Genomic DNA, 25,787 nt, shown 5'->3' with positions numbered 1-25,787 from the left:
CTACTGAGTAGAGATATAAGTAGTCTATCTGTCTGTCTGTCCCTATCATAAGACCTGAAAGTCCACTGGGAGTCATGTTCAGAGAATATACATTGGGCCAAGGAAGTGTATTAATCTACTAATAATTATTCATTCTATGGATTTAAGATTATTGTTAAAAGTTTTATTTTTCACTTTACAAGATACATTTTCAATATACTGGTATGTGTTGTTGAATTAAGATTTCATCTGATAGCCTATCTCTCCTCAAGCGCTTAGCATTTTCAAAGAAAAGCCAATGATCCCTTAGCCATGAACAGTGGTGCTTCCCAAACAGCTGTAGCAAGCCCACAGATAAATGCACTGAATTTGACAAACATATTTTCAATAAAAAGAAAAAATAATTTCTCAGACAAGAAGCTTTCAATGCTTACTTACCTTTGATTAGTCTCTCGGGCCTTGTCCCCGGCAAGGTCCACATTGCCTGTGCCAAGTGTCCAAAGACAGTGGCATCAAGAGTGGAAAATTTTGGTCCCATAATGTACTTTTTATCACCTACAATAATGAGAGAGTAAAGTGAGCAAAGCCAGTCTCTACTTTTCTCAGATGATCTTAATGACTACATCTTAAACCATTTTTTTAAAAAAACTTTATAATCCATTCTATTTTATCTTTTATTTATTTATGGATGATCAAAAATCATTCACCTTTTCTTTGGGAAAAAGAAAAAAGAAAAAAACAAATATCAAATTAAGGGGAAGAAAAGCCAAGCAAACAAAACAATATATAATACTCAAATATAGTCAAATATGGCAATGACCCTGAAAACTCTGAACTGGATCCACACCAATAAGTGAGAACTTTAGCTAAATCAGAATGAGAATTGCTAAAGATGACATCTCTATGAGAAATTCCTTTCTTCAAATCCTGACAATTAATTCTTGTAGCCAGTTATATAACTGGAATTAGAGGGGGACAAGCAGGGCTTTGCATAGTCAGCAAGAAAATTTAATCAAAATAAGAGATTACCAAATGAATCCCATTTTCTCTCCCTTCCTCTCCACACCCACACCACTGAAATGGTTACATTGTGCAGGTTGATCTGCTGGTGATTCTTTCTCCCTCTTCCTCAACCAAAGTGAAATAGATTTGAGACTATGGTCATATGGCTTGCCCAGAACATTTTTTGAAACTCACCCTGGGCAAGAAAATTCCAGTAATGACTCTGATTCATTCTACCAGAAAAAACATAAAGAAAAATTCTCCCTAAGGTAACAAAGGCCCAAAAGATCTAAATGTAAAGACGTAGATATTTAGATGTAAATCTAACCCAAGGCCAACAATGTCCATGAAATATTACCCCAGTTTTAGCCAAGCTATAGCCATCCTGAATCAGCTTCTAAAATTTGTTTCTAGGTGTTTCTTTAGAAGAAACTCCAAAAAGAGGATTTTTTTAATGATATACTGTAGGGGTTAAAAACACACTTACACACACACACACACACACACACACACACACACACACCCCACTTGTGGGATCAATATCCTTTAAGCAGGAAAGGCAGTATGGCATAATGAGTATATGGAGCTGGTCTCAGAGCCAAGAAGGCTATATTCTGTTCATGCCTCTGATAATTATTAGTTGACTGACTTTGGACAAATCACTTAACTTTACAGTGCCCCAGGCACCTCTCGACATATAAATTGCAGAGACTGAGTTTCCTCTAACAAGAGTCAGAGGAAGAGTTCATATCAATGAAATCTAGTCCTAGTCCTTATTATTAAAAGAATAAGATTGCCTTATCTAAAGAATATTCCACAATGTATGTAACACTCTTCCTTTCCATTGCCATTACCTGCTAATTCTGGCCCTCGTTCTTCACACCTAGGCTCCTGCAATAACTTCTTATGGTTAAAAAGTTTCCTTCTCCTTGTCCCCAACCTCTTCAAACTCTACACCCTTCTGTACACTTCCTACAATACTTCTAATACCCAAGACTGATCAGCAAGAGCACTCTTTCCACTAACACAAACTGAAAGTTGTCCATGCCTCTGTAGTTGGTCATTATGGATTGACATAGCCAGAAAAAAGAATTATTACCAGATAAATATGAGAAATTAGTATTAATAATCAATAATTTGGGGGGAGATTCAGAGATCTCCTCTTCTACGGCCTTTTACACGTTCAGCTGAAGGACATCACTGCTAATGAGAGAAAATGTTTTTTTCTTTTGGGTTACTTTTGAATATTATATATACATATTTATACATACATACATACATAAATACATATATATATATACATATACACACACACACACACACACACACACACACACACACACACACACATATATATATATATATATATATCAACCATAACAAGACTGACTGAGTAACTGTGGGCAATTCACTTAATGCCCCAATGCTTACAGGAAGCTCTCTAAAGCATCTAGTTGCAGAGTAAATAACAGCCATTATTGGTAGGAGTTTTCTCATCAGCATTTCCTCATACCAATAAAATCACAGGTCTGGATCAAAATGTTAATACAGATAAATATAAATTAGATTAGATGACAGATAGATAGATAGATAGATAGATAGATACCCATATCTTGTACCTTATATCCATTCACAGTATGACATTTTAATTCTCTTAAATCCATTAATGACACGCTTTTATAATTCAGAATCTACTTCTGATAAATACAAATTTTCCCCAGTCATACCAAATTTAGATAAATGGTTTTTAGGATATGGTTGCCAAAGTGGGAAAAACTTTCCAGAGAACTGAAAGTACTTATAAAAATAAATTCTCAGATCGCTTTGCTCTGGTCACTTCCAGCAACCTCCATAAGCTCCATTTCTGCCCTCTGGCTACATTCCTGAGTGTTCTAATTGGCAGGTAAACTAGCTCAGCCAACCAAACATGAGATGCTGGGACAGGGGGTAGGGGGGAGCCTGAAGATTCTTTGCATTATTGGGAATTGAAGAGACACACTGATGAGAAATGGATGCAGATTTTTCAAGGACGTAAATTCTTTTCCATTACCTTATTAAATAAAAATCAGTAATAATGTTTTCCACTGACAGACTGAATCTTACATCTGGATATCAATATGGTTTATAAACAATTCCAGTGACACCACTCCCATCCTTTCCTAATAGTGTAAATGAAGAGCAAAAAGTGCTTCTCCAGGACCATTTGGGGACTGAGGCCATGAAGGACTCAAGAGGAAAGGTAAAAGCTTGACTTCTAGTTTCATGAGTTAGCCATTAAATCTGAATCACTAATATCCTCTCTTATCACGTTTAAGACTATGGTCCACTCTGAGTTTTCAATGTACATTACTATGTGGATATATTATCAGGAAAAAAAATCCATTTCTCATGACCCCTCAACTTCACAGACACACGTCACATTCAAAATAAGGGAATATTCCATTCCATGAGTGCTTATTTATGTTCACACTGACCTTTGTAATCATTTTAATTCTCTCTACTACACTATGAGACTCACCAACCAGCAAACAGCAAATAAATAGCCTGATATTTTAGGACATTTAACTTCTCCTCAATTAAATTTACTGCCTCTTCAGGACAGCCTAGATGGCCTATATCTCATGAATTTTAGCTCATATAAAAGTCATCACAAAAATCTTCAGATGGAGAACAATTTCACATGTGTCTCCAACTGCATTCTTTGACTCTGTGGTCTTCTATACTTAACACACAGAAAGAAAGTAAGGACAGGCATTATCTGCTTTGTTGCTGTACGTACCCTAAGGACCATGGGATGTTTCCATTTGACTTGCAGCTGAAACCTTCCATACTTGTTATCTCCCTATTGAATGTGAGCCCCTTGGTAGCAAGGAAAATCTTACTTTTCTGTTTGTACTAAGTACTAAGCACAGTTTTTTTCTTAGCATATAATAAGTGCTTTTAAAATGCTTCAGTCATTTATGTCATTCTTAACACAACTTCTCTGCATTCAGTTTCTTCACCTTCAAAATAAGAAAGTTGTATATCAGATTGCTTGCCATCTTGGGGAGAGGGGAGGGGAGGGAAAGGAGGGAGGGAGAAAAATTTGAACTCAAAATCCTATAAAAAATAAACATTGAAAACTGTCTTTACATATATTTGGAAAAAATAAAATACTATTTACAAAAGGAAAAAAGAAAAAGAAATGAGGTTGGACTACATGGTCTCTATGGTGCCTTTTGGCTCTAAAACTTACAATCCTAATTCATAAATTAAGAAATTAATTAACCAGACAGGGTTATTAATTTCTGAATTTTTATTTCTGTGTGTGTGTGTGTGTGTGTGTGTGTGTGTGTGGAATTAGAACCCTGAAGTTAAAAAAAAAATAGAGATGCTCTGAAAATGGGCCTACCCAGTGAAAACTTGTTTCATTCCTCACTGGAGGTGAAAGCTAAGGAACTCTGCAAGCAGAGTAAAGATTATAGTATAGCTGTCAAGACTCTCCCTCACTCTGTAGCTAAATAGAGCTCCCTGGCTCTCCAGAATCTCAGAAGAGTGCTTTTGTTGAGTTTTTGTTAAAATGAATAAAATAAATGTCATGCTCAGGCTAATATTGATGGCAGCAATGAACATGGAAGACAATCTTCCCTGCCAAGGGTTTTGCAGAGAGCATCCCTGAAGTGCACTATGCAGCCAGTGGGTTCTGGAAGGCCTGGGTTCAATGCCAGAATCCTCCAATGCCACCAGGATCCAAATCATTTCACTCTCTATCATCTAGGACTATCTTCTTGCCAGAGGATTATCTGCATTAAGGATTAAATGGAGCACCTTTACTATGTGGCTACTCAGCTAGGTCCTGGGATCCCTCCTCCTAGGAAGTGGATGGATTTTCCTGGAGTCACCTTCTTCTGACTTTGTAACTTATTTGCATTTATTGTTTGTATGTATATATTTACTTGCTGTCTCCCACATTACAACATAAGATACTTGAAAGGGGAGGGGGATGTTTCATTCATGGTATTTATATCCCCAGCATGTTGCATAGTGGCTAATCAAAGCAGTGATTTAATAGATGCTTGTTTGTTTATTGACAGAATGTGTGAGAGGCATATTTGAACCCATGTCTTACTGACTCTGAAGCCAGCTCTCTATCCACTACACGAGCCCATGTCTCCTCCTACCATTCTGGGAAAGCCAACCTAGTTAAAGCATCAAGGCACCATAAAGGGCAGAAAGGAAGTGGTATGTTCCAGGAGGGCAAAACCATCTCCTTTTATACTCCAGGGCCCTGAGCCCAAGAAGCCCAGGAATAACACTTCAGACTCCATCCAGCTCAGCTTTAGGAGCCATCACCAAGGTATAGCATCACTACATCCTTTTGGAAAAGATGCCCACCATCCCTGACACCACCAACACCAGTCACTGACCAAATGTCACCCACCAGCAATAAGCTCAAGAGCCCTGGGAAGTGTATCAGGACCCCCTCCCCAGACTACCGTCTTGGCTTCCATTTAGGCCCTCACAGCCATCATCCTGGGCACAGTTACTGAAGACCCAGAGGAGAAAGTTCTTGTTGTCAAAGTCCTTAGCAATGCAAATGGTTCAAGGTCAGAAACCATCATGGTTTTATCAGTGCACATGACATTAACACTTTGCTACTGGAAGGAAGAAAACAAAAGTCTTTATGAAGAGCCTACTATATGACAAGCACTGTGCTAAGAGCTTTACAAATATTATCTCATTTAAAATTCACAACTCTGAGAGGTAGGCGTTATTATTTGTTACCCCCATTTTACAGCTGAGGAAACTGAGACAGACAGTGGTTAAGCGGCTTAAGGGCCAGGATCACAATCTAGCATCTAAGGATCAATTTGAAATCAGGTTTTCCTGACTCCACTTTCAGCACTCTGTCCATCGTGGCCTCTAGGTATCTAAGGATCTTTCAGTGTGACTTGTAGCTCAACCGTCTTGCTTTTCTATCTATATCCCTAGTGCCTTATGATTTCCAAATAATAAGTGCTTAACAAAATATTTCTCATTAATTCATTAACTTCCCATCAGTAGTGGTAGGCAGTTAATACTTTTAACATATGTATTCACATGCTACTCTCCATTAAAAGGTGGACAGTAATATTCATGTTATGTTTCTAAACAGTAACACAGTGAAGATTTTTAAAAGGCAATTATCCCTACTTCTGCTAGTAAATCAAGGAAATCAAGATCTTCACAATGGTACACTTAAGCCTGGGGTCTCATATGATCCTATCAAACAAAAAAAGTGAATTTAATAGTATGTGAAGTTGATTCCCAAGATCAATATACACGCCCCCATTTAAACAAATACAGAGAGTAGAGATAGGCACTAGACCTATGACTTCACTGGTATAGTGAATTCCCAGACAAGGAAACTCTCTAACAGTGTAGTCAGGCACCTTCTCTGGAACTTACAGAGCATTAAAGGGTTAAGTGACTTGCCCAGGGTCACACAGGCAGTATGTTTCAGAGATAGGATTCTAACTCAAGTCTTTCCGGCTTTCTATTTCTATTCATAATACCAAGCAGCCTATTTATAGAATAATTTTAAAATATAACGGGCAGGAGAGGGTGTGGCACACTAAGCAAGAGGTGGGGGTGGAGGGGAGAGAAAAGAAAAAAATCAAAGATCTAGAAAAGCTTTTTGCAGGAGCTGGTACTTGGGCTGCTAAGGAAGCTAGGAATTCTAAAGGCTTCAATGAGAAGAAAGAACATGCCAGACCTAGGGGACAGCCTGCAAAAAGGTTCACAGGTAAAAAATGGAATGTCATGTGCTGGGAACAGCAAGGAGGCCCTAGTTTGACTAGGTAGGGTATGTGAGAGGTAGTAATGTGCCATTAGCCTGGAAGGATAGGGTAGAGCCAGATTGTGAAAGGTATTAAGTGCCAAAATGAGAAGTTTGTTCCTGCAAACAAAAGGACATCACTAAAACAATTTTCTCTGAGCTTCAGTTTCCTTATCTATAAAATAATACCTGTCCTGTATACCTCACAGATGTGTTCTGAGAATCAATTTATAGGATGAATAATGATCGTAGTAGTAGTAGTAGTAGTAGTAGTAGTAGTAGTAGTAGTAGTAGTAGTAGTAGTAGTAGTAGTAGTAGTAATTGAAATTTATGTAAGGTTTTAAGTTTGCAAGGAGTTTTATATATAGTATCTCATTTTAATCTCACAAGTCTGTGAATAAGTATTGTAGGTATTTATATATCTATTATCCCCATTTTACAAATGAGGAAACTGAGGCAGAATAAGGTTAAGTAGTTGTGACTTGATCATGGTCTTCCAAACAATGTCATAAAGGAGTATTCTAAACCTACATCTTCCTGACTCCAATTCCAGCACTATACCCACTATGTAACAGTATCCCACTCTCTTGTCTTCCTCACTTCTCCCCTCCTTGCAAAAAAGCCCTGACATTTATGTAGCACTTTCAAAGCTTGAAAAGCACTTTGCATACATTAAATTATTTGAACCTCTAAATAACTGTGTGATGTAAGTATGGTTAAACTGAAGCTCAAAGAGATTGTGACTTGTCCATGGTAACATAGCTACTAAATGTCAGAAGTGGGATTTGAACCTGAATGTTCCTGGCTCCAAGTCCAGCACAGTCCACTATGCCCCTTTGCCTCTCTTGGAAAGAATATGTTTTGTAAGCTAAAAATCTGAGTTGTTATTCTATGTGTTATACTTTAACTGCTCAGGACACCCTCACCCTGAATCACTCACTAATGTAGGGACAGCTTAGCCAATCAAGGTTTCTGCTCACGTGTGTCATTAATGGTTTAATGGTAGAAAACTATATAGCTATAAGCTATATAGCTAACTATATAACTATACATATATATAAGCTATATAGCTATAAGCAAGGTAGGGAGTACTATCATTAAAATAATTATTTCCAAAATCAGCGGCTCACTAGCCTTTAAGTGACGTCCACCTCAAAAGCTGTGGAAAACTAGAAATAAACCTGGAAATAGCTTATCATACAAGGCACTGAACAGAGCAGCAGTACGGAGCAGGAGTGGGGAGCCTGCAGCTTAAAGACCACATATGGACCTCTAGGCCCTCCAGGCCCTCTAAGCCCCTACGCCTGTTGGTTGAGTCCAAGTTTTACAGAAGAAATCCTTTTATTCTTTTTCTGTTGTTGTTAGGCAATGGGGTTAAGTGACTTGCCCAGGGTCACACAGCTAGTTAGTGTTATGCATTTGAGGCCAGATTTGATCTCAGGTCCTTCTGGATTCAGGGTCAGTGCTCTATCCACTGCACCACCTAGCTGCCCCAACAAATCCTTTTATTAAGGTGATTTGTTCTGTGATGTTTAGATTCAGTCAAAGGGCTGTATTTGAGGACCTAGAAGGCCACGTGTGACCTTGAAGCCCCAGGTTCCAAACCCCTGGTATAGAGTGTCATTACAAAAATGCATACTAAATAATTTAAGGCATTTTGTTCCTGGAAAAGTCTTATAATAAGGAAAATCAACCCAGAGCACCAATGCACAAGTACCAGAGCTTGGGGATTTTAAACCCCATCCTTGTCTCTGTCTTATATACAACATCGATGCTTCCTTCTCAAATTAATAATAGCTAGCATTTATATAGCACTTTAAAGTTTGCAAAGCACTTTACACATACTATCTCATTTGATCCTCAGAATAAACCTGGAAAGTAGGTGCTATTATTATATCCCTTTTTTATGGATGAGGCAGAGAGAGGTTAAGTGACTTGCCCAAGGTTTACTTGGCAAGTAAAGAGCTGGGGTGACATCTGAGCTCAGGCCTTCCTGACTGAAGCTCCAATACTACACTTCTCACCTAGCTGCCTCAATACATACATATATATAAAATGAATTTCCTGTGTTTTGCATGATTACACACATATAACCTATATCATTAGGAGGGAGAGAATTTGTAACTAAAAAAAAATCTTTTTAATGAATGTTAAAAATTGACTTTACATGTAATTAGGAAAAATATTATTTAAAAAAGAGGATAGGGTTAATGCACAGATTACAATGATTGATCTGTCAAATATTTTTCATTCATAAAGTCCTTTTCAAGTAAAAGGAATGTAAAGTAAAATAAAATTTAACTATAAAATTAGAAAATAGACTTCTTTATATCATACAGCCAAAGAACCACTGAATGTTAGAGCTGGAAGGCCTTGTGAGATCATGTAGCCCCAACCTACAGACTGTAGAATCATTCCAAAGGACTGTGAAATCTCACAACAAGCACTGATCTTTACTTAGTGTAAATAAAATCTATGACTCAGCATGACAAATAAGCATTCTATCGACAGAAGAAGTGTCTTACTTTTACACACCCAGCAAGTAAGCTGTGCCCTGAACTTGCTATAACAATGCTTTGTGCTCACCCTCTAGATGATCTCAGCCACAGCAAAATCCCAGAACTGATTCATTTAATTACTGTGTTTCTTTGAGCAGCACCAGGTGTTCTCTGAGGTTGGACAAGCACCTGCTGTATCCATGTTCTGGTCATGAAGCCCTGCTGTGAATCAAACTTGTCACATTGTTGCTGCTACCCTTCATTGTCAGGGCTACAGCTCACTAAGCCACTGCTATGAATCACCCCACTAGGGGCAGGGCCCTGGCACACGCGTCCTTGCTTGCAAACCATCTCACTCACTTTGAAATTAACTTCTGCTGGATTCCTGACTCTCCTGTCTTTAGCCTGCTCTGTTTGGCTCCGGCCAAACAGATTAGAGGTTAGAGGCTGACTCAGTCCAATTGGTGATGTTGAATAAAATAAAAATGCATTTGTGAGTATTATAGAATTCATAATAGTTTTTCCCCTCATAACATATTCTCTCAATCTACTGATACTAATTGTACAGCTATTATCATATGGTAGTTCAAGAAAGATTTTGACATCAAAAAGGGATCCTCATTAGCAGTATGATGGACTAAGCTCAAATTAGTTCCCAAGAGCTTAGCAATTGTCAGATTCTCAGTATGAGTATTTACACCTCAGAAATCAGCAAATGTTACAAACCAAGTACTTTGTTGTTTTGTTAATTTTCTAGACTTAAGAAAGTGATGGAGAAAATGTTAATGATGCTGATTAAACATAAAAGTGTGTCACACATAGATTTTTTTGGGGGGGGAGGAGAGCAGGTTGCCATATATTTACCAGCATATCCTTGATTCTCATAGTCAGAAAAGTTGGACTATTTCACAAATGAGGACACTGAGGCCCACAGAGGTTAAGTGACTTGCCCAAGATCACACTTTTAGTGGAACTGGAGACCATGTCTCCCAGGTCACACTTGCCATGCTGTATCATGCTACCTGTCATGTGAAGTCTGAAAGCAACTAGCAGGAAAATGGCAGCTAGGTGACAACAGTGGATAGAGCCCTGGGCTTGGAATCAGGAAGACTCATCTTCATGAGTTCAAATCTGGCCTCAGACACTTACCAGCTATGTCACCCTAGGCAAGTCACTTAACCCTGTTTGCCTCAGTATCCTCATCTGTAAAATGAGCTAGAGAAGGAAATGGCAAACCACTTCAGTTATCTTTGCCAAGAAAATCCCAAATGGGATAATAAAGAGTGGGATACGACTAAAAATGACTAAATAACAACAACAGGAAAACAGTACATCTTTCCTTGTTTTCAGTTTTCAAATCCTCAGAATATAATTCTGACTCAATACTACTCACAAAAAACCAACAGACTCCACAAATATTTCTGGTGATAGGGTTTGACACATGAATCAACAAAAGTACATTTCCCCAGTTTGTACTTTTTCACACTGTGTCCACCTACAGAATAATAGTTCTGTATCAAAATTTAACTTCATTTGCAGTTCAAAGGGATCCCTAGAAAGCTAAGAAAAGTATCAGCAGATCCCCTTTTCTGACATCTTTGCTCACCTAGAAAAAAAAAAGCATTTGACATCTGAGATAAGCTAAAGGCAACAAGAAAGGTAAATACTTCTTTATCAAAGACCCTCCATCACTCTCTGCATCAGGACCATGGAATCATAGGTATAGCACTAGAAAGCCATGAGTCCAACTCATTTTACAAATGAAGAAACTGAGACACAGAAAGATTAAGTGGCTAGCCCCGTATCACACAGCTAGCAAATGCCAGAGATGGGATCTGAACCTCTAATAAGAGATGGGTCTCAGACCTATTATCAACACCTACAGGACATGGGATGGGCCAAGCCTATCCATTTTCCCAGAACTTCCACTTATCTTTCTGCCAACCAAGGCGTTACTCTGCCTGCCTGGTCACTATTTTCCACTCAGCACTGCACTGACAACATGTCACCACTTAAGGAAGAGCTAGGGCAGAGGAGGAGCATTCTTCCTTTCAGAGATGCTATTCAGTCATTTCTGACTCTTCATGACCCCATTTGGGGTTTTCTTGGCAAAGATACTAGAGCCTTTTGTCATTTTCTTCTGCAGCTCATTTGACAGATGAGGAAACTGAGGCAAAGAGGGTTAAATGACTTGCCCAGGGTCACAGAGCTAGTAAGTGTCTGAGGCCAGATTTGAACTCAGGAAGATGAGTCTTTCTGACTCCAGGCCTAGCACTCTATCCACTGAGCCACCTAGTTGCCCCACTTCCTTTCAGTAATCTTATGTTAAGAGAGCATCCTGGCTACGCTCATCTATTAGCAAGTCCTTCATTTCAGCCTTCTATCATGAAGATGTTCTCACATATCAAAGGAGAAATAAAATCCTTTCAGAAAGTTTTATAGCTTTCAGAATAAAGACACAGAAAGAAGTCAAGCACTAGAGGGGGGCAACAGGGCATATTGGGAAGAGTCCTGGCAATGGAGTCAAAAGACCTGGGTTCTACTTTTGACTGACCCATCCTCTCTATGCAGCTGTGAGCTAAGTCACTCACCCTCTCTAAGCCTCAATTTCCTCATCTTCAAAATGGGAATAATAATACTTGCCTGTCCCTACCCGCCTGCCTCACAGTGTTGCTGTGAAGAAATAATAACATGTATATTGCATTTACTATGTGCCAGGCACTATGCTAAGCATTTTTAAATTATTATCCCATTTGATCCTCACAACAACCCTGGGAGGTAGTTGCTATTATTATCCCCATTTTACAGATAGAAAATTAAGGCAAACAGGTATTTAAGTGACTTACCCAGGGTCACACAGCTATTAAATATCTGAGGCCACATTTTAACTCAGGCCTTCCTGACTCCAGGCCAGTGCTCTATCCACTGTGACACCTAGTTGCTCCTACTCCTTTAGGAGTAAATAGAAACAGTAAAGAGTTTAGGAGCAAGTAGAAACAGTACAAAACAACAAACTATCACTGTTACAATCTAAAAGACCACCTTTCTCAAAGTGCTGATACTACCAGGATGGGTTTTTCCATATCTCACATCTTATCTAGCTGACTACATCTCCTGCCAGGGTTAAAATATTTCATGAGCCAATCTACATTGTATATAACATTTTCAAATGGAAAAAAAAAAGAGTTGTTGAAGTTGTTTAATGAAAATTTAGTAGCAGAACATACAAAACTTGACCCCACAAAGCAGCTTGAAGACAGGATTAAAACTCTAAATGAAAAAGTGCTAAAGGTTTGAATCCTACCTCTGATGCTATCTGTGACTTTTAACAAATCACTCATCCTCCCTCGGCTTCAGTTTCCTCATTTGTAAAAGAAAAAGGGTGGGGGTCATACTGGGTGGTCTCTGGGGCCCCTTCCACCTCTAGTTCTATTATCAGTGGCATGCTGGTAAATATTTAACAGTCAGCTCTCTGGGAAAAAAGGTATATTCAGGATGCATTCTTCAGTTTAACCTGCATTATTAGCACGTTCTCCATCACTTTGTTAAGTCTAAATAATCAGTGAAACAATATATCAAGCTCTGATTTGTAGTGTGCTAATTTCCAAAGTATAAATGTTCACACTGAAAATTTAACTATCAGTTCAAGCTGGATGGAGTTGGCTCCAGCACATCCCAATCTGCAATCCTATAACTATAACCCTTTTGCCAAAGCTTAACAAGGTAAGCAATTCTTTAAAATTCTAGAACATTTTAGTCTTCAAGTCATTAGTTAAAGATATCTGTGTACTTGAGGAAAAATTTTTGATGCTATTGTTTTAATCAGAATTTCTCTCATTGTTAAAAAGAAAAAAATCTACTGTCTTATAATTACACATACAGGGTGTCCCAAAAGTCTTAAAGTAATTTTAAATACTACCTGAATAAGAGTGAAATTTTAAGTTTTAATAGGTGTGAAAGCTTAAAATTGTCCTAAGACTTTTTGTTTAGAGGCAACTGGGGTTAAGTGACTTGCCCAGGGTCACACAACTAGCAAGTATGTAAGGTCACATTTGAATTCAGGTCCTCCTGACTAAAGGGCCAATGCTCTATCCACTGCACCACCTAGCTGCTTCTGTCCTAAGACTTTTGGGACACACTGCAATATGTAAGCCTTGAGGGAAGATCATACACTAGAAACTTTTGTTTCCTATAGGCCACCATTACAATGTAAAAATGACATGGGCATGCTTTTTTCAGCATCAAAGAACTATAAAGATATGGAAGTGGATAGAACATTATAATGTGAATCACAAAGCCCGTAGTTCAAATCTTCCCTTACATATTAATTCACTGCCTTAGTTTCCTCATCCACAAAATGAGAGAGTTAGTTTCTATGGCAGGGGCCCTTAACCTGAGGTCTGTAAACTTATTTCTTGCTTATATTTTAATAACTGTATCTAAATACAATTGGTGTGACATATAAAAAGTTCAAAAGACATAGTTTCTGGGTAATTTAATCATTTTATTAATAAGGATAATATATTTATTAACAAAAAGAGGTCAGTGACACTCTGGAATGCCAAAGACCCGTCATGGTGGTGGGCTCATAGTTCATATGCTCTAGGAGAAGTAGGTGTTCCTGAGACTGGCAATCAACTCTTATTGGTTAACAATTAATGAGAGAATGAATATTATAATGAGATGTGGGCTCATTCTAATGAAGGTCTTGGGAGTATGGGACTTGGATTACCCAAGTCTTGGTCAAAGAGACATTACCTGTCTGATAAAAGGGAGAATTTATATTTTCCCAGATCTGTCTGAGTAAACACAATGAGCAGGAATCCTTCCATTGGCCCAGACTTGGGATTTCTTTTACTATCTGATTAGATCTTAGCCTGGGAAAGTCTTTGAGCAAAATTTCCCACACTGGTTGATTTCTGGATGAGGAAGCAGAAAAGGGGGAAAACCTTGGTCCTGATTCAATAGTTAGCTATTAATACAAGAGAAAAACAATCATTTCTCCAATTGGTTTCCTCTGTAATCCTATGTATTTTTTATGCACTTAAAAGGGAGCTATGACCAAAAAAAAAAGAATCCCTGCTCTAAGGTCTCTTACAGCTCTGAATCTGTCAACTCACTTTCTTATAAACCATATATTCTCCTCTCCTCTCCAATTCCAACTTTCTTCTACTCTGGCTCATTCCCTTCCTTTCTCAAACACTCTCTTCCTTATCCCTACTGCCCCCTTTGCACACCCAGAGCCCTCTGCTATACACAAATCATGAAGGCCAACATTTATGGCCCACATTTATGTAGCGCAATGGAGAACAGGATTGAAAGTAAGAGGGACTGGGTTCAAGGCCCGGTTTGACCACTGTAAGACCTTGCTCAAGTAATTTGACCTCTCTTGGCTTCAATTTCTTCCTCTGTTACATAACAGGGTTGGACACAATGACCTTCAGTGCTCTCTCAGCTCTAAATCTATGAACAATATGCCTATGAACAAGATCAAGGGAGCTTTTGACCTTTTTCTCCAGATGTTTTTTGTCATTGCTGAATTCACCAGCAGAACTGAGGTTTGAGAGGTGTCCTCCCACAGGGGAACTCCCCCCCCCCCGACACTTGCTTTTTGACTTCTACTCAAGTCACTTCTTTAATATTTCAGTGTAGGTATTCTGTCCACTAACATAGATCACTATCCATTTCTATCCACACCTTCTCATCCCTATGATCCTTGTCCATCCATGCCTCTCATAAATACTCCCCAAAGAACTTCCCCAATACACTAAAGGCCATCCTCTACATCTTTAACATTCTGTGGGTACCAGTACAATATTTAGGTTGTTTTCCCATACCTCATTCTCAATGAACGACCAGCCTACCTTCTCTTACAATAACATACTTCTTTAATGATGCTTCCAAACCTCTTAGAACAGGAGGGTAGATTGAGAGTTGGAAGAGCCCTCAGAGGCCATCCAGTTCCATTTTACAGATGAGTACACTGAGGTCCAGAGAAGTTCAGAAACTTGCTCAAGATGATTAAGGTATTAAATAGCACAGCTGGGACCTGACCTCAGGCCTCTGGCTCCAAATCCAACACTCATTCAACTCTATTATGTTCAAGTGATCAAGTCAGCATTGCAAGTATGCTGTAGTCACTTATACCCAACAGGCATTTCTCCATTGCCCTTTGGGTCACTTACTGAAGTTTTAGCCAAGTCACTAACGAGGTCTACAAAGCCTACCTCTCTTTTTAGTGGGAGCAGAAATTCTCAAAGATGTCCCTTAGTTTCCCTTGAAAAATGAAAAGAAACCACTGACAATCACCTTTCATTGAGGATCCGAGTCAACTATGAAAAGTAGTATATTGAAAAGGATGCTGGCTCTGAAGTTAGAGAACCTGGGTTCAAATCTCACATCTGGCACTTATTATCTCCGTCACCTTGGGCAAGTCACTTAACCTTCCAAGACCACAGTTTCCTCATCTGTAAAATAACAGAGTTGGACTAGGTGGTCTTTAAGGTCCTTTCTGTACTAGATCTATGATCCTAAGTTTATTTTTTACTTTTACCTCCTTTTCTATTTCAGAAGGTCAGAAAGATCTGAGTTCAAATCTAGCCTCAGATACTTACTAGCTGCATGGTCTTAGACAAATCACTTAACTCTGTCTGCTTCGTTTTCTTCAACTGTAAAATAGGAGTAAAGCACATTATCTCCCAGGATTGTTGTGAGCATAACATCAGATAATATTGGTAAAGCACTTTGCAAACCTTAAAACACTATTTAAATACTGACTATTATTATTAGAAGACTAAGAGGAGAGGTGAAGTGTTAGATGTGATTTAAGCGATCAATTAATTAAGGAGTGACCAATATGGAGATTGTACTATTTCTCCACAAGGCATCACTCTGGTTTTCCTTGGACCTAATTAAAATTGACCCTTTAAAAAAATATCCAGGGGGCAGCTAGGTGGCACAGTGGATAGAGCACTGGCCCAGAAGTCAGGAGGACCTGAGTTCAAATCCAGTCTCAGACCAAACACTTGACACTTACTAGCTGTGTGACCTGGGGCAAGTCACTTAACCCCAATTGCCAAAAAAAAAAAGAGTCCATTGAAAAACATCACTCTTCATTACCTATATATTCATCTATTCATTAATGTCCCAGTAATTCCTTATTATTAGAAAAATGTTGACTTCCAACTACCTCTACAGGATTCACAAAGTTCTAGGCCAGCTGATATTATTTATATACAAGGCCCCTTTAAGTAGATCACATTTCTCCAAGGCCTAACTCAATGAATTTGCTGTTCTCCATCCTTGTGTCTTACCTAAATAAGGTAGGATAATTTTTTCTAAACCAAATATTGGCCTTTGGTTATTTGCCAAAACTGTTATTGAGTGTTCTCCTATGGTGTGCACCAGACAATGGAAAAAAGGAAAGCCAGCCAAGGAATGACTCATAAATTATAGAAGGCAGGGGAATTTATCCATAAAATTCCTTCATTAAGAGCTGAAATAATGCTCTGGGAGCTATGCCCTAGATCAAGAGGAGTTTCTATACATTGGTATAGAAACTTTGGTAGTCTGGCAAAGTGTGTGGAACTATTCTCAAAACATACAATCTTCTTATTTTAACTAATTATTCTGGCTAACTGGTGCTAAGTTCAGTTATTTCTACCTGCTGAAGAAGTACAAATACTATAACATCTCTCTAAATTTCAGCAGCTGGGAAAAGTCCCAGCATCCCATTAAAGAAGTACAAATACTATAACATCTCTCTAAATTTCAGCAGCTGGGAAAAGTCCCAGCATCCCATTAAATAGTGATACCACAATGTGATTCATAAAGGAAAGAAATACCCCCAAAAAAACTGACACCAAATAAAAAATACAGCACACAATAAAAGGCATTGTACATTACCCAAAAGCCCTGCTAAAGATCGCATGTCTTTCTCCATCAGCATGTAGATTTCTTCCTCAGAGAAACGACCAATGCCATGGCCATACATTTCTCGCTTCACAATGCCCTTCGTTAGGTGGCAGAGAATCCACTTGAGTAGGTCACTAAAGGGACCACTAAGAGAAAGCATCTTCTGTGTCTCATGGAGATTGTCCACCCACTGGCAATAAGCTAATGTCCTAGAAGGATGAAGAAACAAGTAAATAAGAGTGTTAGATATAAAATGCTTCTCTAAAGACACTTCCGAATGACTCTTCTAGAATTTATTGAATTCTAGAGAAAACAACTATTTGTGGCCTCAAAAAAATAGATATCTGAATGCAATGGGATTAGATTTAAGAGACTATGAGATAAAATTAGAAGTTTAATTGTGGGGGGGCAGGTAGGTGGCACAATGGATAGAGCTCCGGCCTTGGAATCAGGAGGAACTGAGTTCAAATTTGGCCTCAGACACGTGACACTTACTAGCTGTGTGATCTTGGCCAAGTCACTTAACCCCGACTGCCTCACCAAAAAGAAAAAAAAAAGTCCAAATGTGACTGACAATGACCAAATGTTGAACCATTTTGTACTCATAGACAATAACAACAAAACAAATTTATATGTCACTTTAAAAAGCTCTAAGGATAGGCCATGGCACCATTCTACAAAACCTGTGCAATCAGGCCTCCTTGCTTCTCTATTCTACATGCTTTCTACTTCCTTTCCTGCTTTGGGGATTTGGTTTTTTTTACTATAGAAACTTCCCCTCCAAAAAAATAATAATTTTATAGGACTTGTGATAGTTCTGTTCTTTTAATGAAACTCACTTGTCCATATCTGGTGTATATTTTTTCTTTTAATGGATTTATCCAGCCTCAGACATTTACTAGCTGTGTGACCCTGATTTAACTCTGCCTCTGTTTTCTCATCTGTAAGATGGGGATGATAATAGCACCTTCTTCCTAGAATTGTTGTGATAATCAAATGAGATAATAATTGTAAAGCACTTAACACAGTACCTAGCACATAGTAACTGCTACATAAATGTTAACTATCAATAGTAGCAACAATAATAATAGTATGTATTACTCTTCAGAAGGTCAACAGCTGATTGAGGTTTTCTTTCTAGAGTGCTATAACCAATATGAACATAAGAGTCATCTGAGTGAATCATTTGGGCCGTTCCTTCAGGAGTCCATAGAAAATGGTCTTCTCCTGGGGACTTGTGTTTAAAGATATTATGGGATAAAATTAAAAAGTCAAATGTGACTGACAGGGGCAGCTAGGTGGCACAATGGATAGAGCACCAACCCTGGAGTCAGGAGGACCTGGGTTCAAATCCGAACCTCAGACATATAACACTCACTAGTTGTGTGACTCTGGGCAAGTTACTTAACCCCAATTGCCTCACCAAAAAAAGACAAAAACAAATGTGAGTGACAATGACCAAAAGATGTGAGGTTTTTTTTTTAACAATAATTCAATAAACCATTGCCTATTATCTATCACCAAGGCATATTATTTTATTCTACAAGAGCTTGATCTAATCACAGGCAAAAGAATTATAATTAAATTAAAGGTCATCCATATGAGGTTAACTGATTCTTTCAGAGAAGAAGGACTACCACCTATGGCATTAACAATAGTTGATGGGAGTTGGTTTCTTAGAAAAGGTGATTTAACTAATGGAACTCTGGTGCCCTAGAACAAAATAATTTACATTCACAAGGTCTGAGAGGGGTGACCTTGGAAGCAACCTACTTCAACTCTCTCATTTTACAGATGAGGGACTAAGACCCCCAGAAAAGTTAAGTGACTTGCCCAAGGTCACACATAGACTAAATCACAGAACCAAGTTCATATCTGAGGCCTTTAACTCCAAATCTTTACACTCTTCCTTTGTATCGTATGGTTTCCCTAGCCCATATTTACGCCCTAGGAATATCATACACAAAGAGGCTTCAGTTGAATAAATTCCCAAACATTCCTACTTTGGGCCAAAGTATTTTTAAGAGATAAGACATGAAGAAGAGAAATAATCTGAGGGTAAGGGATTGGGGGGAGGGGGGGAGAGAGATTCTACTTTTCCCATATCTCTTCTGGAAACCAATGTTCTTGACTGGGCAAAGAGCCAACAGTACTCTTGAATTATTGGCTGGGGATGACAGTGAGGGCCAATTTGTAAATTAATGTTGGCTAAGCAATTAACATCATGTATCATCTTGTGAGCCTATTTCTGAAGTTGAGACACTCATTCTCCCAAACTTTAGTGCTGTTTCTGATTAGTGCAGAGAAAGGGGGCCAGAGATAGAGGAATTAAGTGCCTCCAGGATTAAGCAGAGAAAGGCAAAGAACATCACAGAATGAAGGAAGGTGCTTAAATTTCTTAAAGGAAATCAAGATAAACATCAAACCTAATGATTTTTCTATTACCTCTTAACAAAATTTGTGGGGTTTTGTTGGGTTTCTTTCTTTCTTTTTTTTTTTTATGTGGCCCTGTGATTTCAGTTGTATAGGGAACTGACAGAACAGAAGCTGCTAGTCAGCAACTGATTTGTACCTTAGAGAACTGCCTGGGACACTGACAGGTTACATGACTCGCCATGGGTCACAAAGCTATTCCTTATCAGAAGCAGGGCTTGAACCCACATCTTCTGGACTCTTAGGACAATCCTCTATCTACTATACCACACTACTTCTCTCAAAAGAATAGAATAAAAATTAAACCAAGGAATGATTTTGTTTAATGGGATATTGTCATTTCTTAGACAGTAATATCTTACTTTGGGGAAGCTAGGTGAACCCGTAGATAGAGTGCTGGGCCTATAGAGTCAGAAAGACCTGAGTTCAAATGTCACCTCAGACACTTAGTAGCTGCGTGACCCTGGACAAGTCACTTAACCCTGTTTGGTTCAGTTTCCTCATCTGTAAAATAAGCTGGAGAAGGAAAGGCAAACCACTCCAGTATATTTGCCAGGAAAACACCAAAAGGGGTCATGAAGAGTTGACACAACTGAAAATGACTCAACAACAACAAAGTCCTAAATTATATTGTAAGTGTGACAGAGACTGGCCAGTCTTTACGAGCATGCACAATAGGCTCTGTTGGACGCAATTCTCAACATGGACTTTGGATTATGCCCAAGTATTCTGTTTCCAGTACACTAACACTAATCACATGGTGAAGAGATGGTTTTCTTATTGGATACTAAACTGGAACTGGGAATGCATACAAAAGATGTCCAAAGGGGGCACCTAGGCCCTTTTCCTTCCCTCGCGGTGAACGAGAAGGATGAGTTGTTGTGGGTCTCCAGGTGGGAGATCTCTCCTGCCACAAAGCCAAGAGTGTGTAGCGCAGCTATTTCTGAGACAGGCAGGAACAATAACTTCCAGCTCTCACTTGCCTATCTACCCACCTGTAGCCCATGAATATGGAACTCTGTCTTTTGTTTGTTTGCCTGTTTTCTCGGTGTTTTTGCCTCTTTGCATTTGTTCTTTCCCATGGCTACAATCTTATGTGCTTCAAGAGGTAGGAATGGCTCACCACCAGGGGCCCAGGAACCAACGTACATTCGGGGTTTTGCTAGAAACTGAGATGGGAGATGTGCCAGCACTGCCCTGAGGGAGTGACCTAAGGAACTCCCAAGCCTTCAGGTTGCTGAGGACAGGACTTAACCAGCACGCTATACCATACTTCGAAGTGAACTTGATGGGGCAAAAGTGTTTTTTCAACTGCTTTAATCTTAAGGTTAATCTTCCCAGGAACTAATGTGATCAAAGGGAGAGTTCAGAGAATAATTTGTACTTCTGTATATGCTATGTCGTTTGTTTGTCCTTCCTTCTCAAAGAGGACCCTTGACATCAGGAAGGTGATGCCATGACTTGCAAGTGAATCGGATTTAAGTGAGGAAGGGCTGTACAAAGTCATTAGCCTCACTTTCTCCTCTGGAGCCATCTGGGTCCACTGGAAAGATATAGATCAGGACGAATAGAGATGGCCCCTCTGTTCATGTTATATATTCTCAGTAAATATCCCTTTATAAAAGCTACTTGATGTTAATTGGCTAAATGATACTGGAAGACCAATCGCTGGCAGTTAACGCTGGAGAGAACAGGAATGTGAGCTCAAGCCAATAATATCAGAAACACATCCTCACCCCTCAAGGGTGCCCCTAGAATCCTGAGAGGAGATATGTAGCTACTCTTATTGGGGTCCCAATTTATTTGTGGGAGTTGGGATAAGGATGTTCATTCCTATATTGAGTATATAAGCGATATGTTCTTCAGAAACTCAGGACTAGAATATATAAATAGAGATTTGGCCTGTGATTTCATTCATATAAGGAACTCCCAAATGAGGGAGCTTCTCCACCAATGCAAGTCAGCACTTTCTCTGCAACTTTTAGTCTTAGAGAACTGCCTAGAGCCCTGAGAGGTTAACTGACTTGCCTAGAGTCGTGGAACCATTGTGTGATAGATGGACTTGAACCCAGCTCTTTCTGGCTTTAAGACTAGCTTGACATCCACTATTCCACATTGACTTCTTCTACTCTATGATTTCAGGGGCCCAAAAAGGGACACTTTAACTGGAAACGGGCAAATAATTAAGGCAGAACTGGGAGGAGGGCTTACATCATTTTCTGGATAGCTACTTCAATTTTCTCTTTTATTTTGTGAGAGTACACACAGCCTCATACTTCAGCTTTATAGAATTCAGCAATATTTTACTATAAGGCTAATTTCATAGCCTCCAACACATTCTGGTATGTCCTTAGAATCACTGGGCTGTATTTTTACCCCCCTGAACAGAGTACACATAGTTATAATTCACTAATGGTGGAGAAATGCCCACTGTGGGATTATAGGAAGGAAGAATGACTATTATAGCTTCACAGGAAGAGAATGGCCCTAAACTCAGCTCCCATTTTCTCATGACTCTGCCACTAAATCTATTTGGGTACGTATCCAAGAACAGAAAAAGAATAGGAGAGGGTGAAGCCCTCCCCTCAGCTCAAATGATCCTGCAAGTAGCTACCTAGCTTCTGGGAACAGCTATGTTCATGATTTTTAATACAAAAAAAGCTTTTGCTTAGTGTCCCCAGAGCCTGTTGGCAAGAGTGATTCTTCAGAATACTAAGAAAAAGAAAAAAATAATCCCTCAAAATAATTCCCTCATGAAAAACAAATACACAAAAAAGTTGAGTTGCATTATTTAATGGAAAATATCCAATTAAGGTTTCTGAATTATTTTAAGGAAAAGTAAAAGTGTGCAACTACTGCCATCCAAGCAAAAGAGTAGATTTTGGGGGGCCCTGAAAGGAAGACTTGACTTTATTCCTATCCCACTGCAAGATGCTTCATGAGGGTACCTCTATACACTTCTTCCATGGGGGCTCAGAAGCTATACTTAAAACCGATCAAATAATATGGCTGCTAAAATTAGTTGTGGCTTTCATCTGGGGTCCCCCAACTTTCCACCATCTCTAAGGAATAGGTGACCCGTACTTCAGGAAAAGGCTATATACAGTGTTACTCTCTGATCAAGCACAAATCAAAGAAAACTCCTACTTCCCTTGTAAAATGTTCCAAGTTCTCACTGACATATATCAAAGTCAGAAAAAGAAAACTGGGACTTAGTGGGCATAATTGACCTCCAGCTCAGAGTCAAGATCTGGGTTCTAAGTTTTACTTCTGATACATACTGGCTGTCTGACTTTGGGCAATCCGTGTAACTTCTCTTTGTCCCAGGCAACTTCTCAAGACTACAGGTTGAAAAGCAGGTATCAATCTGCCTTCATAGCACTAGGAGTTTGCTATATCAATTAAATCACAAGTCACATCCAAAAAATATATGTGTATTTAACCGGGGTTGCTCAGTGATTATCTGCTTGAACCTTGAAGAATGGTGAATCTATAGCTGAATGCTTAGCTTCTTCTGAAGGGAGAAGGGAAGAGCAAGAGATATCTCTGAGATACTCAGGGACAATGTAAGCCTGCTAAGAGGTAGTAGTAGTGAGAAGGCCCAGGAAACAAAGGAAGAAGAATCATAATTTCAATGACATGTGGAGTCAGAAGAATGGCTGCCAGGCCCTGCCACAGCCTCCCAGTGGCTTAAACCAGAGAATGATCATTGGCTAAAAATCCAAGAAAGGACAGCAGAATGGCATGCTGGTCATATGAACTCAGCAGTACTGCTGCTGCCCTGAGCAAGGAAGAAACCAAAAGAGAAAAGACTTAAGACTGAATAAAAAGGGACTACCAGGAGCCAATGTAGAATGGGGGTGGAGCTATCCCTATTGCAGAGAATGGTGATGGTGAGACTCTGCTCTCTCCATTTCAAAGCTTACCTTTGTTTCTTTCAATTCTATTTTGAATTTCTCTCTACCTAAGTGGTACAAGGGATAGAGTATGGGGCCTGGAGTCAAAAAGACTCATCTCCCTGAGTTTAAATCTGGCCTCATACATTTGCTAGCTGTGTGACCCTGGGCAAGTCACTTAACCCTGTCTGCCTCAGTTTCCTCATCAGTAAAATGAGCTAGAAAAGCAAATGGCAAACTAGTCCAGTATCTTTGCAAAGAAAAGCCCAAATGAGGTCATGAAGAGTCAGATATGACTGAAAATGACTCAACAATAACAACAATCTCTAAAAGCCAGCAGGAAGATAAAACTGTGATTAACCAATGCATTATTGTATCATTACATGTTGCTCAAAAGCATTTTAAAGAGAAACAGATTGTGATTGGCTACACAGAGAGAGAGAAGATTCTCTTCTCAGTTGCTAGTATTTCTACGGGGTGAGGGAATTGAAACACACCAAAGAGATTTGTATTGATAGCATATATTTAGAAATAGTGACCTAGCCTATGATTTCATTAGTATAGAGAATTTCCAGATGAGGAAACTCCCTCTGTCAATATGCAGGTCAGCACCTTCTCTGAAAATTAAGTCTTAGAGCTGCTCAGGGCACTAAAGGTGACTTGCCCAGGGTCACACAGTCTGCACGTATCTGAGGTTTTCCTGGCTTTGCAATGAGCCCTCTATCCACTTACACTATATAGCCTCTCTTAGAGAATATTATTAAACTGCTTTTAAACAGAGATCACAATGAATTCTAATCATCCAGGATTCTCCTGGGTATAAACGAGCCATCTCTGAGATACTCGGGGAAAATATAAGCTTGCTAAGAGGTAGCAGTAGTGAGAAGTCCCAGGAAACAAAGGAAGAAGAATCATAACTTCAATGATATGTGGAGTCAGAAAAATGGCTGCCAGGTCCTGCCATAGTCTCCCAGTGGCTTAAACCATAGAATGACCATGTGATGGGAAAAGAAGGCTGAGTAAATGGAAACAATAGAAAGTCCCTTTCTGAGGCAATGGCCTTGGGCAACTCACCTCTCCAAGATTCCATTTGCACTTCAGGTTGAAAGGAATGCATTCTCCAAAGAGGGATCCTAAAACAGTGACTAGAGAGAAAGCCATACCTGAAGGTGTTAGGAACACAGTGGCCCATTTCCATAAAGTTGGGGGACAGAGAGAGGGAGTAGCTACTTTTCCTCTTCAGCCAAACACCATTATTGTTAGACACCTATCAGAAGTGGGAATTATCTAGTATTCATGGGGAGCAGTTTTTCAGGCATCTTAGAAGAGAATGTTCTCTATCGATGGACTTGTCAGTCACTTTCCCAAGCTACTTTGAGGCTCCCCTTCCTTAAGGATAATTGGGGTGGGAGAGGAATGCTCTGAAAAAAGCCTAAACTTGTGTCTGGGAGGTCAGTAAGGCAGATATGGCCCACAAGACTTTTCTGAGAAGTCACACAAATGTTAATGAGGAAACCCAGTCACAAGGGAAACACTGCTTTTTTACTGAAGTCTGTCCCAGTTGTTTCCATGCCCAGAACATTTGTTCAGTGAAAAAACCCTTTGTCTATCTGTATCTTCTCCTCCCCCAACTTGGTCTTGTACTCCTGGCCTCTTCATCCCTTTCATTGGAAGAGTAACATTTTGGGTATTTAAATGGCTCCTGAAAATCCTTCCTAATGTTCCCATTGCCAATTCAATCAGCCTCCCCTTTCCATTCTCTAAACCAGCAAGTCAGAAACCAGCCCCGCATCTGTGCCTCTCAGGGGAAATAGCCTCAAGTTAACCCAAGAGAAAAGGGGCCAGAAGCAAAAATTTAAGAGAATGGATCTTTTTAAAAGTAAAAAGAAAATAATAGCAAGTTTTCAACCCCAAGAGGCAGATGAACAGATCACAACACAAATACTACAGGAAAATAGAGTGGAAGAGCAGTTTACCATCCTCAGACTAAAATAACAAGAAAAGGAATAGATAGATTCCCCACCCTAAGTAATTCTTTGGGATTATCAAACAGGATCTATTTCATTGTGGCCCAGTAGTGAAAGTGCTAGGCTTAGAGTCAAGAAGACCTGAGTTCCCATTGGGCCTCAGAAACTAGCTGTGTGACCTTGGGCAAATCACTTAACCTTTGTCTCAGTTCCCTCATCTTTAAAACTGGGATAATAATAACACCTACCTCCTAGGCTTGTGGTAATAAATGAGATAATAATTGTAAAATGCTTAGCACAG

General features: G+C 39.3%; 1 protein-coding gene across 1 annotated transcript in view; it reads right to left on the bottom strand.

Annotated features, from left to right (window-relative positions):
- FAXC (failed axon connections homolog, metaxin like GST domain containing) overlaps nt 1–25,787 on the bottom strand; it is an 81,189-nt gene that overhangs the window by 29,844 nt on the left and 25,558 nt on the right. Inside the window, exons 4-5 of the mRNA XM_020998338.2 lie at nt 17,182–17,399; nt 418–534 (exon numbers count right to left, since the gene is read on the bottom strand). Of these exons, the coding sequence (XP_020853997.1) occupies nt 418–534; nt 17,182–17,399 (335 nt within the window). The remainder of the gene's footprint in view (nt 1–417; nt 535–17,181; nt 17,400–25,787) is intronic.

The sequence above is a fragment of the Phascolarctos cinereus genome, unplaced genomic scaffold (assembly GCF_003287225.1).
Source record: "Phascolarctos cinereus isolate Bilbo 61053 unplaced genomic scaffold, phaCin_HiC Scaffold_5;HRSCAF=322, whole genome shotgun sequence".
Classification (NCBI taxonomy): Eukaryota; Metazoa; Chordata; class Mammalia; order Diprotodontia; family Phascolarctidae; genus Phascolarctos; species Phascolarctos cinereus.
Note: the sequence above shows the minus strand (reverse complement) of the source record. Positions and strands in the feature narration are given on the sequence as shown.